Source organism: Hermetia illucens, chromosome 1 (genome assembly GCF_905115235.1).
Source record: "Hermetia illucens chromosome 1, iHerIll2.2.curated.20191125, whole genome shotgun sequence".
In the NCBI taxonomy this organism is placed as follows: domain Eukaryota; kingdom Metazoa; phylum Arthropoda; class Insecta; order Diptera; family Stratiomyidae; genus Hermetia; species Hermetia illucens.
Window position 1 is genome coordinate 46,666,608 of NC_051849.1, and position 16,234 is coordinate 46,682,841.

A 16,234-nucleotide genomic window follows, 5' to 3' on the forward strand; every position below is an offset into this window, starting at 1 on the left:
CTGTGCTGTGATACACCCGTGAGTGAACTAGGGTGGTGGGTTGCTGCATACATAATTTGAATCGTATGTCTCTGCCACGCTCTCCCAATCTGCCCTGGTGCTCCATCGTGTTTCAAATTCCTTATCGAAATGAAACTTCATTGTCATGGTATCGCTCAGTATTACTAATTCAGAATACTGCCTAGAATGTTCTTCCGATTTAGACAGCTGTCCGTCTCATTGATACTCCAGGACATTCTGAAGATTACTTTCACTGCCCGCATCCGTTTATGAAGATGCAAGGAAGTCAATTGCAGAAGGACCTGCAGGAATGCAAATAGAATGCTCCTCCACCCCTGTGATACACACACAATCCAATTTGTGTAACTTTGTGACTTTGGTGCCGGGTTGGGTTCTGTCCTCATAGGTCTCAGCAGTGCAGTGCTTTTGTAGAGTTTTGCATACAACAACGCTTAACCGTTTTTAGAATAGATTACAGGGATGCTTCCTAGGAAAGTATTAATAGTAGAAAACAAGTCAGGAAACCGGAAGCTAGAGGAGGAACTTTAGGTTCATGAAAGATCGGCGTGTACATAGTGGAAAATCCAACTACGCACTATTTTTACAGAGCCATTTCATCATCATCATCAACGGCGCAACAACCGGTATCCGGTCTAGGTCTGCCTTAATAAGGAACTCCAGACATCTGAGGTCCACCAATTCGATATTCCTAAAAGCTGTGTGGCGTCCTGACCTATGCCATCGAGGCTGGATAATCCTCATCCATATGGATTAAGTGACCCGCCCAACGTAACCTATTGAGCAGGATTTTATCCACAACCTGACGGTCATGGTATCGCTCATAGATTTCGTCGTTATGTAGGCTACGGAATCGTCCATCCTCATGTAGGGGGCCAAAAATTCTTCAGAAGATTCTTCTCTCGAACGCGGCCAAGAGTTTGCAATTCTTCTTGCTAAGAACCCAAGTCTCTGAGGAATACATGAGGACTGGCAAGATCATTGTCTTGTACAGTAAGAGCTTTTACCCGATGGTGAGACGTTTCGAGGGGAACAGTTTTTGTAAGCTGAAATAGGCTCTGTTGGCTGACATCAACCGCGCGTGGATTTCATCGTCATAGCTGTTATCGATTATCATTTTCGATCCTAGATAGGAGAAATTATCAACGGTCTGAAAGTTGTAGTCTCCTATCTTTATTCTTCTCGTTTGATCAGTGCGGTTTGATGTTGTTGGTTGGTTGGTTTTCGGTGCTGACGTTGGCACCATATATTTTGTCTTGCCTTCATTTATGTGCAGCCCAAGAGCTCACGCCCCCTACTCGATCTGGATGAGGGCAGCTTGTACGTCTCCGGTCGTTCTTCCCATCATGTCGATATCGTCAGCATAGGCCAGTAGTTGAATGCACTCAAAGAGGATAGTACTCTTCGGATTTACCTCAGTATCATGGATCACCTTTTCCAGGGTCAGGTTAAAGAGGAGGCATGATAAGACATGCCCTGTCTTAGACCGTTGTTGATGTTGAATGGTTTTGAGAGTGATCCTACTGCTCTTATCTGGCCTCGCACATTGGTCAGGGTCAGCCTAGTCAGTCTTATCAATTTCATTGGGATACCGAATTCTCTCATAGCCGTGTATAGTTTCATCCTGGCTATGCTATCATTGGCGGCTTTAAAGTCGATGAATAGATATTACAACTGATGTACATACTCCAACAGTTTTTCCATCGCTTGCTGTACAGAGAAAATATGATCTGTTGCTGATTTACTTAGAGTGAAGCCTCTTTGGTATGGGAGAATGATGTTCTGAACGTATGGGGCTATCCAACGTAGCAAAATAGCAGATAATATCTTATAGATGGTAGTCAGCAACCTGATACCTCTACAATTTCTACACTGCCTAATATCACCCTTTTTACGTATGGGGCAGATAATGTCCCGTTGTCAGTTGATGAACCGCTTGATGTAATTGGTTGCCTCCATATTTAACCAATTTGGCTGTAGTTCCGTTGGCTCCTGGCGACTAATGATTTTTAAGGCAATGAATTGCACGGACTGTTTCTTCTATACTTGGTGGTTGCAGTATTTGTGCGTCGTCTTCAATTGACGGGACCTCCAACTAGCCGATGTTCTGGTTATTGAGCAGTTTATCAAAATACTCAACCCATCACTCCAATATGTCTACTCTGTCGGAAATCAGATTTACCTCTTTGTCTCGACAGGATGAGCATGGCTTCATTCTGCTGGCTTGTTGGCAAAACTTCCACGCCTGGTGCGGTTGCTCCCGGTACTTTTCGAGTTCACAGGTCTACTGGTCCTCCCAGGCTTCCTTTTTCCGTCTATCAAGTGGCTTCTCCATGCAGAAGTCGTGATAAATCTCCGTGCGTGCCCGTGCCCTTTGAGAATGCAACATTACTCGATATGCAGCATTCTTCCGTCATTCATCGTCGAACCAGCTGTTTTGATTCTTTTTGCGACTGGGGCCAAGTATGTTAACGTTCTTCATGTGGTTGTGAAAATCATTTGTTTATGCTTCATCTCCAGGATCTCTGCGGTTATTGCGGCTTCCATTCCCCCTTATACGTTTTATATTTCCCTATAGTTTCAAATTATCCAGAGTAGACTGTAATACTACATTTTTTTTTGTAATTGACTAAAATTGACTGCTCCATGTCCCCTTTAGCAAAACGAATGAATACCGTCCCTATCCCCAACGAGAATTGCCTGTCACGTCACCTACCAAGCAAACACATGTTTGTCAAACCTCAACAACAAAGGGTAGCATCCCAATTTATGGTACTAAGGATTATTCGAAAGTATCGGATGTGGGACAATTTTTGAACTAAACATTTCACCGGCCCTAATTCATGCGACGGTTACCATAAACCCCTATGTGAGGCATAGCGCCTCATCGGCAGCTACGTGCCGTTCTGAGTTCCTGAGAATTTTGTCGCAAAAATTCACTTACGTGGCAAGAACACAATTTTAAAAATAATGACATGACAATATTGACTGTAACTTAAACTTTGCTCCTTTTCTTTGAATTTTACATGATATCTACATTTAAAATTTAACAAAAATGTTTTTCCATCGTCTGCCAACTTTTCCAAACTGTCCACCCCCATCTAAATTCCATTTCACAGTTCCTTTTTCCTAATACTAGAGATCACGATTTTTTTCCCACTTTCCCCCGAATGTCATAATACGATTCTCCATAATAAGGACGATATTGGCAGCAGTCTAACTTATATGGCTCCTTGCAACTTTTTATTCCCATTAAACTGGTGATAACAGATTATACATATATAGCTCAGCGAACAATTCAACACGAATTTTTTTATGAATATATCTAATCGTTTTTGCTCCTCCACAAGTTATCTGAAAAATTCTCTTTTTTAACAGTGACCTCATTGCACCAACAACCGTCAATCGAGTTAAGGACAAATCACGTAAAAAGAAGAAGCATAAGAATGCCCAACAAACTGTGACCTCTTGCGAAAAACAGGACATAGCAGCAAACTTAGAAAATACAGAAAATAGTTTAACTATAATATCAGACCAGAATACAGGTAAATCTTTCATTAATAAATCGCGAAATGTTAGTACGGCGTATCGATTTCAGATGAAAGCGTAATTGGACAGAAGCGTAATGAAATCAACGATGCTCCAAACATTGATAGTTCTACGCACGAACAAATTTTGGGTGACACTAAACTACCTATACCCCCCGCTTTTCCTAGTGAGTGTAAGCTTTGTTGCGAAAACCAGCATTTTCTCTAATGTTTTATCCTTATTTCAGCACACTGCATTAAGAGCACACAGGAAAGGGCGCCAGAAAGGACAACGGAGACAACTGTGGTCAAGCCAGAAACAACAATCAGAATAGAAAAACTTAAGGAGGTAATTGGGCACAGCAACTTTCATAAAAAATGTTATTTACTACTTTCCCACTCTTTACCAGGATTCCTTCTGTTGTGTAATTTCAATGCACGATGGTATTGTTCTGTTCACTACTCCTAGCATAACGGATACACTAGGCTTTCCACGTGATATGTGGCTAGGTCGATCATTCATAGATTTCGTCCATCCAAAGGATCGAACAACATTTGGAAGTCAGATAGCCACGGGGGTAGCAGTTCCAATTGCTGAGACTAGAGCTGGCTGCCAAAAAGAGGCACGAAGCACATTGTGTGTTATGCTCCGGCGTTACCGAGGGTTAAAATCTCAAGGATATGGCGTAACTAGCAAAGCAGTAACCTACGAACCATTCCGATTAGTCCTAACATTCCGCGAGGCTCCTGAAGATACCAAGTCGGATCATTCCACAAACTTGACACCGAATGGAGCTAGTATGTTACTAGTTATTAGCGCAACCAGAATTACAAGTGTCTACAAAGGTACTAATAGTAAGTTTAGCATAGCTCTATAACTTTTTAATAAGATGGTTGTCCTCCAGTTCCCAGTGAGCTACTATCACATCGCAGCCCGAAATTTTCTACAAGGCATACAGCGGCAGGTATCCTGTCACATGTAGACATAGCGGCAGTTCCTGCATTAGGATACCTTCCCCAAGATTTGATCGGAAAGTCAATAATGGAGTACTACCATCCGAATGACCTGGAGTTTCTGAAAACCATATATAAGACAGTTATGAAGAACGGACAGACAGCAGACGCATCATTTTGCAGCAAACCATATCGCTTTCTGGCACACAATGGATGCTACATAACTCTAGAAACTGAATGGACTAGTTTTGTTAATCCTTGGTCTCGAAAGTTGGAATTTGTAATTGGGCATCATCGAGTTTTTCAAGGTAAGAAATAGTTCCTCGTTTTGCTTTAGCCTGTATTCATCACCATGCTGAAACTAATAAACTGTGTATTTGTTGTTCCAGGACCAGCTAAATGTGATGTCTTTGAATCACCATCTTCAACCGAAAAGCCTCCACTTTGCACCGAAGACGTCGATGACAGTAGAACACAAACCCTTCGAGAAGAGATATTACAACTCCTCTCTGAAACAGTTTCACGAACTTCAGACACTGCCAAACAAGAAGTTTCAAAAAGATGTCAGGCTTTAGCTTCATTCATGGAAACGCTTATGGATGAGGTGACCAGGAAGGATCTCAAACTTGATTTACCACAAGAGTCTGAATTGACTATATCGGAAAGAGATTCTGTAATGCTTGGTGAAATATCACCCCATCATGAATATTATGATAGTAAAAGTTCCACGGGAACGCCACCCAGCTACAATCAACTAAATTACAATGAAAATTTGTCGAGATTTTTCAATAGTAAACCAGTGACAGTGGCCCAGGAGGAATCAATGAAGGTGGACCAGTCTTATAACGACGGAGATGCTCAGCAGAGCTTAAGTCCAGTTCAATGTTTTGAAGATAGTGGAGGAAGTGGTTCCGCAGGAAACCTCAGCTTGGGAAGCAATGCTCAAATGGAAAGCATAACAAATACTAGTAATACAGGAACAGGAACATCTTCAGGGAGCTACCAACCTCCAACCCTAACAGAGGAGCTACTAAGCAAACATAATGATGACATGGAAAAAATTATGCTTAAAAAACATCGAGAGCAAAGAAATCGAACAGGGGATAAAATGAAAAAAGGTCCCGACAAGAACCAAGATCATATTCAAAGCCATGGTGTTAAAAGAAGTGGATCTCATTCTCATGAAGGTGAAGCACATAAAGCAACTAAACATTACCACATCGGTGAAAACCCAAAAGAGACAAATGAAACACAAAACTCCAGAGCATTTCCAAGTATGGAAATTAACAGCCTTACGGGTAAATTTGGAAGAACACAATGTGCTCGAAACGTAGAACTCTGGCCACCATTCTCAGTTTCTTTGACCACAATGCAAACAACACAAACTCAAACTAGTAACAATTTCACAACACCACCGACTAGTATTTTTCCAGCGGTATATTATATCCCAACAACACAGAGTGCGAATCAACCACGGGAACATCCTGGGCCACCAGCGTCTGGATCATTCTCCGTGCAATATATGGCCGGTCTCATGTACCCTCATCCATCACTATTTTATCCGCATCCAGTTATGTACCAACCAATGTCGTTCCAAGCAATTGCATCTTCTATGGGTTTTCCGGATTCGCTTGCAACCAACACAACAGCGTCACCACCATCAGCAGCTGCTTCTGCATATTTCGTAAGTAATAGCTTAACATCGCTTCATGCTCATTTCCCAGAATCACTACTCTAACTTACACCAAACTCCAACCCTATAGACCCCAAGGTATTAACCTCAAGCCAATAGTTTATATCTCATGCTCTTATGGTAATATTAAGTATCCCCCCTTAAAATTCATTTAATGCCTCACGTTCGGAGTTTCTACTGCTTCCGCAATAGCCGGTCGATTAGGCATTTGCGCCTTTAAATAGGATTCTGTTGACCCTATTCGCCCCTCCAGTCGTCTAATAAAATTCATTCTGCAGAAAACGGATGTCCATCAGGAAAGTCGTTATTTTCTTCAGTTCGGGATCCAGGCCAATAAAGGTTATAGTATAATTGCCTATTTAACCGATGATTCCATTAATATCCAGGTGTGATTCTGAGCTTAGACAAGGGCGTTGTATTCCAACATCTAAGAAATTGAAGCCACACAGAACCGAAGAAAGAAAACTCGGACGTGGGGTCCAAACAATCTACAATCGTTTCATCCGCCTCCTGCATTCTACATCCTCGCATGGACCATGCTGTCATTAGATGTTTTGAAATGAGTGTACTCAGTAGCCTACATAACGACGAAATCTATGAGCTATACCATGAGCATCTGGTTGTGGCCAGGACGCTAGACAGCTTCTGGGAATATCAAATTGTTGGACCTCGGCGCAAAACCGGGATGTCTGGAGTTCCTTATTAAGACAAGCTTATACCGGATACCGGTTGTTGCGCCGTTGATGATGATGATACTGAAGAAGGTGCTGAAATTTCAACGTATTACCTTCCACCTTTCCTACAATGGCTGATGAAAACATAATTTCTCTTAGAGCGCTTTGCGTTTTTTTAGTCAGTGAGTTTCTGTCTTCATCTTTGGCGTCATCCGCTACCACAGCTTATTGAAGGCTGGGTACATCATTGCAATTGATTTTCCACATCATGTAGTGGGTGCAGTAGGGACGTATTCTCGCTGTTTCCATCGTCAGTATCGTACTCTATCTGGCTCAAGTTTACCAAATTTGATACATTTCCCCCATGCACACATTTTAAGCAAGCCCATGGGCGTAATTTCATTATTGACTGTGGGATGGCCGAATTGATTGAGCATTTGCCTCTCGATCTCGTTGCCCTGGGTTGGAATTTTGGTTCATAATGGAAGTTTATGTTCATGTTTCTGTGCTGTCTCGCTGCCGTAGGCTCATCACTTGCGCAGAATTATCTAATGATAATGAAATTGAAGCAGTCTCATTGTGAATCACATAAAGAAAACAAAGGCCACGAAGAAAAGACTGCGTGGATCCTCTATATCTATAAAGGACTGAACAGTTTCCAGGTCCCCAGACCATCAACAGCTGCGAAAGTCATTACCCACACTTCCCCCTACTGCCCAAAAGATATATGGGACAGTGGAGGATAGCTAGCCTGAAGGTTTACTAATTTGGCAAGACTAGCTTCTACCACTCCGATAATGCAAGCAAGATCTTTTCTGCAAAGCATGCTCTGCACAAATCAGTGCATACTCTGCCTTGCCTTGTTGTAAGCGTGAAGGCTTTATTGGATTAGTCTTCTGGACCGGAAGGTTTATTTTCCCATATCCTGCTGCAAATTATTACTGCCGCTAATACTATTGCCTACCAAGTCTTTAAAAACAGCTAAAATCCCTCCCTTACTGAAGGAATAACTACTGCAGATATGTGCTCGAAACCCGCGCGAATATATGGCTTCTGAATAACTCGATCGTCTCTGAGTTAATTCCTTTCAAGCGTCTCACTTACTTCGCTACACACCTAGCTTGAGGATTCTTTAGCTTCCTAAAAGGTCTATCTACCGCCCTTCAAGCAATCGTTCGCCTCCATGGTTATCCAAGCGAAGGTTAAGCAGTTCACTATTCCATCAGTAGTTAGGTTTTTTTTGCGGGAAAATGTGCATTATGTCAACATTGAGTAATATTTTGTTCTGTAAAAAGCTCGTTCTATGCTGGTACCTGATTTCATTACACCCATACACAGTTTTGATTCATCACTTTCGCTACCTAGCGGTTTACTCCTCTTGAGGTTTGCAGGTTTTCTAAAGTCTCTCTCGGAAATCAAATTGGTGGTCACTATGGAGATAATCCTCATAAAAGTGGTAGGAGATGTTGGACACCAGCTAAGTACTAACGAACGCTGGCCAGTATCAAACAAAAGCTAACAAAAAATGCAATTCTGTGGGTTTGTCATTCATAGTAATCACTTAGACATCGGAGACATGTTCTCGAACGCTACCAAAGTGAGACTAGAAGAAGTGTACCAACTCTACACATATCCACAGTTTATCTTCATTGACACAAAGCTGCTTGATAAAATCCTGTATGACTCAACGAACCCGACGGTTATGTTGCACCAGTGTGGTCTGTGCTCCACTCATTATTACAAAATCAAATTCTGAGCAACTCTTAAATAATTAATTGAATTAACTTTATTTTTCAATCCCAGTTAACACCTATATCTCCCTACAATTTGGCGATTCCTTCTCATAACATGGATTTTAGGTCATTTCGTACTCCTTAGCGACGTGAAGCCGGAGCACTTGGCGTAGACTGGAGTATCCATTTTAAAGTGAAAGAATGCTGTTTTCAAAGTCCGTGACCGACCCTTTCCAGAGCGTTCACAATTGCCTGCCTTCGTCACGCAAATTGCTCGCTCCGCCATAGCACTCCACCCCCAGCTCAAACCAAACGGGGTTCAAGCGAAGAATGAGACGCATAGTTCCCTCAGCTCTGCTGTCGCAAGACAAAATGAACACCTCACGCGCCTCTCTCTGATTGCGCTTTCTTCCGGGCAGAAAGATTTTAGCCAGGCCAAGGAGACCCTCTAGATTGTGCCTTCGACGTAGAGGCTAAAATCGTGTGAACCTTGCTCGAAGACCCCGAAAAAACCCTCGTAGGAAGCGTCCGTTCTAATTAGGACATGCATACAGGAGTCAAAACCCCTTGAAACGTCACGGCCCCTTTTTTTCACGCGGTGTGCGGGTAGTGGTGGCTTCAGCTTCCGCACTGTGACCTTAAGCAAACAGTCCAGTGGCAATAAACCCCGACTTAATGTCGACTACAGGGTCGATGGGGAGTCTTTGGTTCTCCTCGTATACCAGCTTCGCTAGACTTGCAGCAAATTCTTCGCCATTGGCTGTCCGGCTTCAGCATAATATTGTACAGAATGTCTTTAAGGGTATCATCTCAGGCAACCGCGTGAACCTATCGATGATTATGAGGCAACACCTGAAACCGTGTGCGTCCAACCGCAAAGGGCCAATTAAATCGGAATGGATTGTGTGGGACGCTAGGTGGACCGAGGGAACACACCTACCTTTTTCCTCACAAATTTCATAGTCTTGCACTTATGGCATGCGATGTCCAAGAATTAATGTAATTATTCATGGACGCCCAGAAATATTTTGCCGTAACTAACTGATTCATTGCTCGGATGCTTGGGTGCGCTAGATCGTGAACGGTGTGAAATATTGCTTTACGGAATTCGGCTGAAATATATAGCCTTGGTCCTTTGGACGTTGAGCCAAAGATAGGAAACTCTATAAATGTGTATTTGGAGTTGTTTCTGCGCCCCCGTGAATGTCGGAAAATCAATGATGGCTGCGATCGTGATTATCGGAAAATTAATAGTGGCAGGCATCGTACCCTCTGCAACACATGACAAAGCGTCACCAACTACGTTATCTTTCCCAGAAACGTTTTGAATGTCGGAAATAACCTGTCTGATAAAGCTCAGGTTCCAAAGTTGGTGAGTGGACGCTTTGCAGGGCTTCTGTTGCAAAACAAAGATGAGTAGTTTACTGTCCATGAACACTGAGATCAGCCTGCCTTGAATGGAATACCGAAAGTATTTAATTGCGAGGTAAACGGCTAGTATGATACTTGCGTTAAGAGGACTTCAACTGTTTGGAAAAGAACCTCAACGGGTGTCAGATTCGGTTAGGGCAGCACCTACGGGGATGTCTGAAACATCGACGATGCACCTTGTAAACTTGTAAACTCTAAGTCACGTACGCTTTGACTGGGTTAGATGCCTTTAGGGGTAATCAAATGGCTGGGAAATCCCACCTGTGATTGTAAGAATTTACATTTCTCAAAGTTGAGTACTAGACGTGCACTCGAGATGCTCTAAATATTCAGACTCAGAGGAGGACGCAATCAGAACATCATCCAAATATACGAAAAAAAGTGAAGTTATGGCTGACTCGACCGCTATTGCGTTGCTCGCTCCGCCAAACCCTCTCTCCTCATATCGTTGCACACGATCTCGGTTTCCCTGTCTGGTCGCAACTGAAGTGTTATAAACTCTATAAACTCTGTTTTAAAATCGACAGAAGTTAGAGCTGGATGTCTAGCTGGTCATGGTATGGATCTCACACCTTTCAATCCAACGGTTTGGGGATTTCTAGTTTAATTAGTGAGTGAGAAATCCCCGCCCCGTCCATTTACCACCTCATTTGTTATCGCAATTGAGCAAAAACTTCGTTTTGTAATGTATTGGATCCAAAAGACAACCTAGTGGGGAAGTTTCCTAATTATCACTAAGCAATCTATTCTTTCCGTAGCTTATATAACGGTGAAATTTATGCGCAATATCACGACCGTCTGATTGTGGATAAAATCCGACGCAATAGGCAGGAGTGGGGGGCGGGTCACTTAGTCCGCATAAGTGGTATGGTAGAAAAGGAAGACATGACTGGCCGTGCCACAGATGGATCGATGGCGTTGGGAAAGACGTCAGACAGCTTTTAGGGACATCGAATTTCTGACCTCGACATGTCTGCAGTTTCTTACTAAAGCAGGCTTAAACCTAGTTGCATTGCTGTATGATTTGAAAACGCCGCTGCGAATAAATGTTGCTTTATTTGTCCATAAGACTTTTGAGGGGAAATGATCATTCCCATACTTACCCACAAACCGAGTACAGAATTTGTTCCTCCTTTCGTAAGTATTGCGAATTGATGACGTGATAAGGATATTAACAATTGCATCGAGAGTATTCAATACCTTTGGTGATAAACATTAAACTTACATCTAAGGACCCTGATGAAACAGGTCAGGAGCTTCGTCAGCACTGCGAACACGGGTACTTCGATGAGCAATTTCGTTAGAGTCACGCACAAATCCATTTTAGCTGGCCTATTCATACTATTTATTCTCAGGGTGTCACAGCCTTCTGAGAATTTTGTTTAAGAATCGAGGGATTCCTAAGTCCGCTATCCACTTAACGGCGGTCCGCCGGGAAACTTAGGATTCCCTCGATACAAAATGTTAGTTTAGCCTCGACCGCTTAGGCCTAAATTTTAAAAAGCGGTTTTGTCTTCATTATAATTCATACATATATCGTGTTTTTGAATAAAAGAGAATATAAGGGAACAAATGCCAACTTGTAACCACTTCTGTCACGCTGCTCCCAGGGCAGAGGTGAGGCAGCATCTGATGAGTTCCCTCCGCCCTGGACGAAACCGCAAGTCATAATTCTGCGAATGTTTTTCCTTCATATTAGACTAGAGGCCACACAACTTTTGTAACTACACATTCGCAGAAATTAGCTCTACAATTATGGATACCTACCCATTAACTTTGGACATTTCATTCAGAATTACCCTGTATAAATTACATTAGTTCGCCCTTGTTACGTTATGACTTCAGTCAAAAATGAAAAACTTCTAAGCTGGGACTCACTGGCAGATACTTAATACAGTATTATCTATTGGACCTCAAATAATCAACACAATACTCTGAGACATTATGGAAAGCATCGCCTCAGAATTCGAATGATCGCCCTCATTCTCTTAAACCAGTTCGAGGACACCATTTAAACCCAAGGCCACTATCAAACGCTTAACGCGCAATGAAGTTAGAAACTTATAGCAGTACGCAAACAATACATACTATCCCATATCCTTATCTTTTTTAAACAGCCTCTTTCACATTACGTTAAATCAAGCATCAAAGGGACCAGTAAAAATGATCATATGAAAATGGAGCTTGGACTTTGAATTCACAAGCTTCTAGGATTATATTATACCTTAGCTGTAACATAGATGGTCAGCATGGCATGGTTGTGAATTTAATTATACTCACAGTTTACAAGATTAAGGGCATTAGACGCGGTTTTCGAGAAACACAAAAGTTTTCAGGTTGTTGTTTCATATGTGGATGAACTAGGGGCAAAATTCGCTATAAAATGCCGTGAATCCAATCTGATGATTTTGTTTCCCTCAAAGCCTACAACAAAAGCATAAATTTACATAAATACATATCATATTGGGGCCATACAACTTTGAAATACCACAAAATCTTAGGTTGAAGCAGTGCACACTTACAATTTTCATTTACGTTCTTAGAATCAGAGTACGGATATGATGTCAGCTCCCGGACCATCGAAATCAAGCGGACCACAATTTGGATCAGGTAATGGTGGTACGTTTCAGCGACCTCCGTCACAAGCAACGTCCATAAAGGCCGAGCCCGGATCAATTTTAGTAATCATCATTTGAATATACATTTGTTTTCATAAATTCATTAATGAAAATAATTACAGGCGCCTTCAGAGTCATCGAAAAAAGGGGTCGCAGGTTCACCACTGGCTTCTGTTCCCGATGAAACCAACGACACAGAAGTGAAAACCCATAGTGTGGTAAGGAGTTCCCACTATCTTTCGAGTGTTGAAAATTCACATTTATATTTTCTAAATAGAATGAATTCGAGCAAGGCAACAGCGATGATATGGACGAGTCAAGTTTCTCCAGTTTTTATTCATCATTTCTTAAAACAGACGGATCTTCGGATGGTCCACAGGATATCGAAAAAGCGCAATCAAAGGAATCTCATGTAATATAACAAGAATCCCTCCTTTTAAACAAACTTTTCATGATCCCCTCTTTTCCTTAGGAAATGCAATGGGAGAAAACTCATTCACAAATAAGAAGACCTTTCCGAAGACCTGAGCCACCATGGCTTGATAAAGTTACCATTACTCCCGAACTAGTGTATCGATACCAAATCAATGCACGCACCATTACTGAAGTACTAAAAGCAGATTTAACAGCGCTCCAATGCATTAGACAGGTGAGACTCTTCAATCTTACGGAGGTTCAATGGTTAACTTATTCAACCCTTACATTCTAGCCTGTCATGGTGAACGAACAATTAGATCAACTTTACTTAGATTTAGAATTAGAAGGACTTTCTGCGAAATTGAAATTGAGCGATACAACCTCAAGCAGCTGCAGCAGTGGCGAAGAAGATTCAGTGGTAGGGAAGAAAAAGAAAAAAATTCAGTATGGAAAGCTAATGATGATTTATGAAGAGAATGCTCCATTTCCTCCGCCTATAGAATAGAATAATAGTATGTAGAAAATATATAGTTTATTTTCCATTTTTTTATAGTTTTGATATACACATATATTTATAAAATGTACTTGAATGATTTACCGTGCTTTTGTATTTGAAACCTATATATTGTCATATAAGTTGTGTGTTAAATTTATAAGAGATATATTTATCAATAAAATAAAACAAAAAGAAATTATAAGCTTTTCATAGAAGCAATGATTCTCTAATATCCATTCAAACGCATCTGCAGTTCCCGAGAAGATTTTAATACCCTTCTACGGTTTTGAGGCATGCAATACTTAGGCGCCCTTCTGACAGGCGTAATTCAGAGTGGGTTTGCAGAGACTGAATACTTTTCCTTTGCGATCGACACATCAACGAATTCTACCTCAGAATTGTCTGCCCTATCTCTCTCTACGGTTCCAAGTACTGACTGGGTACCGCTCATTGTGAACACCGCCTCGCGGTAATGGAGACGAAGATGTGGCATCGCATCAGTGGTGTAACACGCCATAATCACATCCGAGCGATATAGAGTTGCAGACAACGCCGGTAAGTCGCGGGGGAGGCGTCGTCCATGGTATGGTCATGCAATCCGCGCTGAAGAGAACTCGCTAACTATAGTGTGTGAATAAGTTTTCTTGTTTTTTTACTTTAAAAAAATAAAACTCAACAAAAAACATTTTTATTTAAATTTGGTCTATTACATACTGCCAACGATCTGCTCTTTTTGTAACATTCAGATGACTTGGATGAGAAAAAATCCGTAAGTCTAGTTCGTGATGGTCATCTCCTTTAAAAAACCACTATCCTTTCAAATCATTGTCCAAAAATCGAAACTAGTAAAAATTTGATGGAGAAAGTCTGAGAAGTACGGAGGTTAGGCCAACTGCTGCCAACCTAACTCCGCAGTTTTTGTCCGAGTGATTTCAGCAGTGGGAAGCCTAGCGTTGCCATGATGAAATATGAAGTTACTTCTACTTAGCAAGGGGGGACTTTTTTCCTTTAATGCCGCCCCGATTTCGGAAGTTCCAAGTGAATAATCCCTCGAATATCCCACCAAAAATACAGTGAGACCTTATGGGAGTGAGATCCTCATGTCGGTGGGCCTATTTCGTTCTTTTTGTAAACGATTAATTTTAAAATCTGAGAAAGTCTTCCGATTTTTGTCTATTCAGGTGTAAAACGTAATTGTTCCTGGGGGTTAACTCATGGGGAATGTCACAACATAACCCAGGGGTCGGATTTTTTTCCAATGTTGCTTCAGTATTTGCGGAGGGACCCACACGGTCAATTTCGACAACTTTTTCGGTTTTTGGGATAGCTCTCCCTCTAGGTCGACGCCGTTTTAGTTTTAGATGAACGCAAATCCATTAATTCATTACAAATTGCAAGTTCAGCAACAGTTAATTTATCCTCCTCTAATGTCACTAATAATCCGTCGCTATCACGCTCGTGTGGTTTTTAAAAACGCGGCTGATATTCGATTCGTTTTTTCCATCGCGAAGATGTCGGAGTCACTACTGACACGCATATTCGATTATAAAGTTATCGACGTAAATTGCACACAAAATTTCAACAAATTTCCGCTGCTGTGTTCGTAAGTAAATAATAATAATGTGATCAGGGCCTTGAAGTGTGTTAGAGCCCTTCATTCAAGACCCTGTAGGAGGCAATGTGGTCAGCATTGCGCTCGCCCGAAATTATTACCCTGATTTGACTCAGGTACATATTCACAGCTGAGTCGACTGGTACCGGACGTCAAATCACGATACAAATTCCACTGCCACCACTGAGATAATAGTGCCATAAATAAATTTTACCGACTTTCATGTTGAAAACGTCGCAGTTCCTTCAAGATCGAAATTATGGATCAACTACCCCTACCTTAGCGGTCTCAGACAACAGATAGTGAAGAATCGGTTTTAAGGGGGTGACCGTCCTGATTTGGGAAAAGCGAAAAAAAAGTATCTTCAACATCCAAAACGATGACAAACAACCCCAAGGCCGCCCAAAAACAGCAATGGCAGTAGAAATTTTTTGTGGACCCTTGCACTTCACCCGGATCAAGCTTATGATGGAGATTAGTGGCGGAGCAAACTCCTCCAGACCACGCTACCATACCGAACAACGACCAAAGAGGAATGTAGGACTTGTAACGAACTACTTTATTTATTATGAAATGCCGCCTAATATTAGTTGTAAAGCTGGCATCCCGCTTCACATAACATAAGTCTGTCCTTAGGCTTTACTTAACCAATTTCCAGCATTAAATGGTGCCTGGATACGTAGGACATACAGTTGTCCTGCTTCGCGTCAATTTTTGATATGTTTTGAAAGGCAGCACCTTAACGTACCAGCTCTGTAAGCAAAAAAAGTTATAGTGCATTGACTGTGCATGTAACATTGATAAGATGCGCCATGTCATTGATAACCATATTACCAGTGGCGAGTTGGAGTGTACAAAAGCGAACAAGGCCGTTGGGTATCTTTTGATTCAATAAGATGAACATTGAGTTGCTTTCAGTTTCAAAGTTTCAAAGATACCTCTTTAACGTTTAAGAGATGGTCGCCCTCGTCCTGTTAGTCCTTCTAGTCAACCATGACTCCACAAAAGTGGTAGCATGCAAGTGTTAAAGATTTAATTATGACATAGCACATCAATTCAAA

General features: G+C 41.7%; 1 protein-coding gene across 3 annotated transcripts in view; it reads left to right on the forward strand.

The window, feature by feature from the left end:
* LOC119653723 (period circadian protein) overlaps positions 1-13,751 on the forward strand; it is a 68,372-nt gene extending 54,621 nt beyond the window's left edge. The window contains exons 4-14 of one of the 3 annotated variants that reach the window (XM_038058632.1): positions 3,397-3,563; positions 3,617-3,733; positions 3,794-3,894; positions 3,956-4,391; positions 4,436-4,807; positions 4,889-6,183; positions 12,574-12,711; positions 12,771-12,866; positions 12,926-13,060; positions 13,121-13,297; positions 13,358-13,751. In XM_038058632.1, the coding sequence (XP_037914560.1) occupies positions 3,397-3,563; positions 3,617-3,733; positions 3,794-3,894; positions 3,956-4,391; positions 4,436-4,807; positions 4,889-6,183; positions 12,574-12,711; positions 12,771-12,866; positions 12,926-13,060; positions 13,121-13,297; positions 13,358-13,570 (3,247 nt within the window). In that variant the 3' untranslated portion in view covers positions 13,571-13,751. Of the gene's footprint in view, positions 1-3,396; positions 3,564-3,597; positions 3,734-3,793; positions 3,895-3,955; positions 4,392-4,435; positions 4,808-4,888; positions 6,184-12,573; positions 12,712-12,770; positions 12,867-12,925; positions 13,061-13,120; positions 13,298-13,357 lie in introns of those variants that run through there. The other 2 variants (XM_038058640.1, XM_038058651.1) reach the window with 2 other exon arrangements.
* The last annotated feature ends 2,483 nt before the right edge of the window (positions 13,752-16,234 follow it).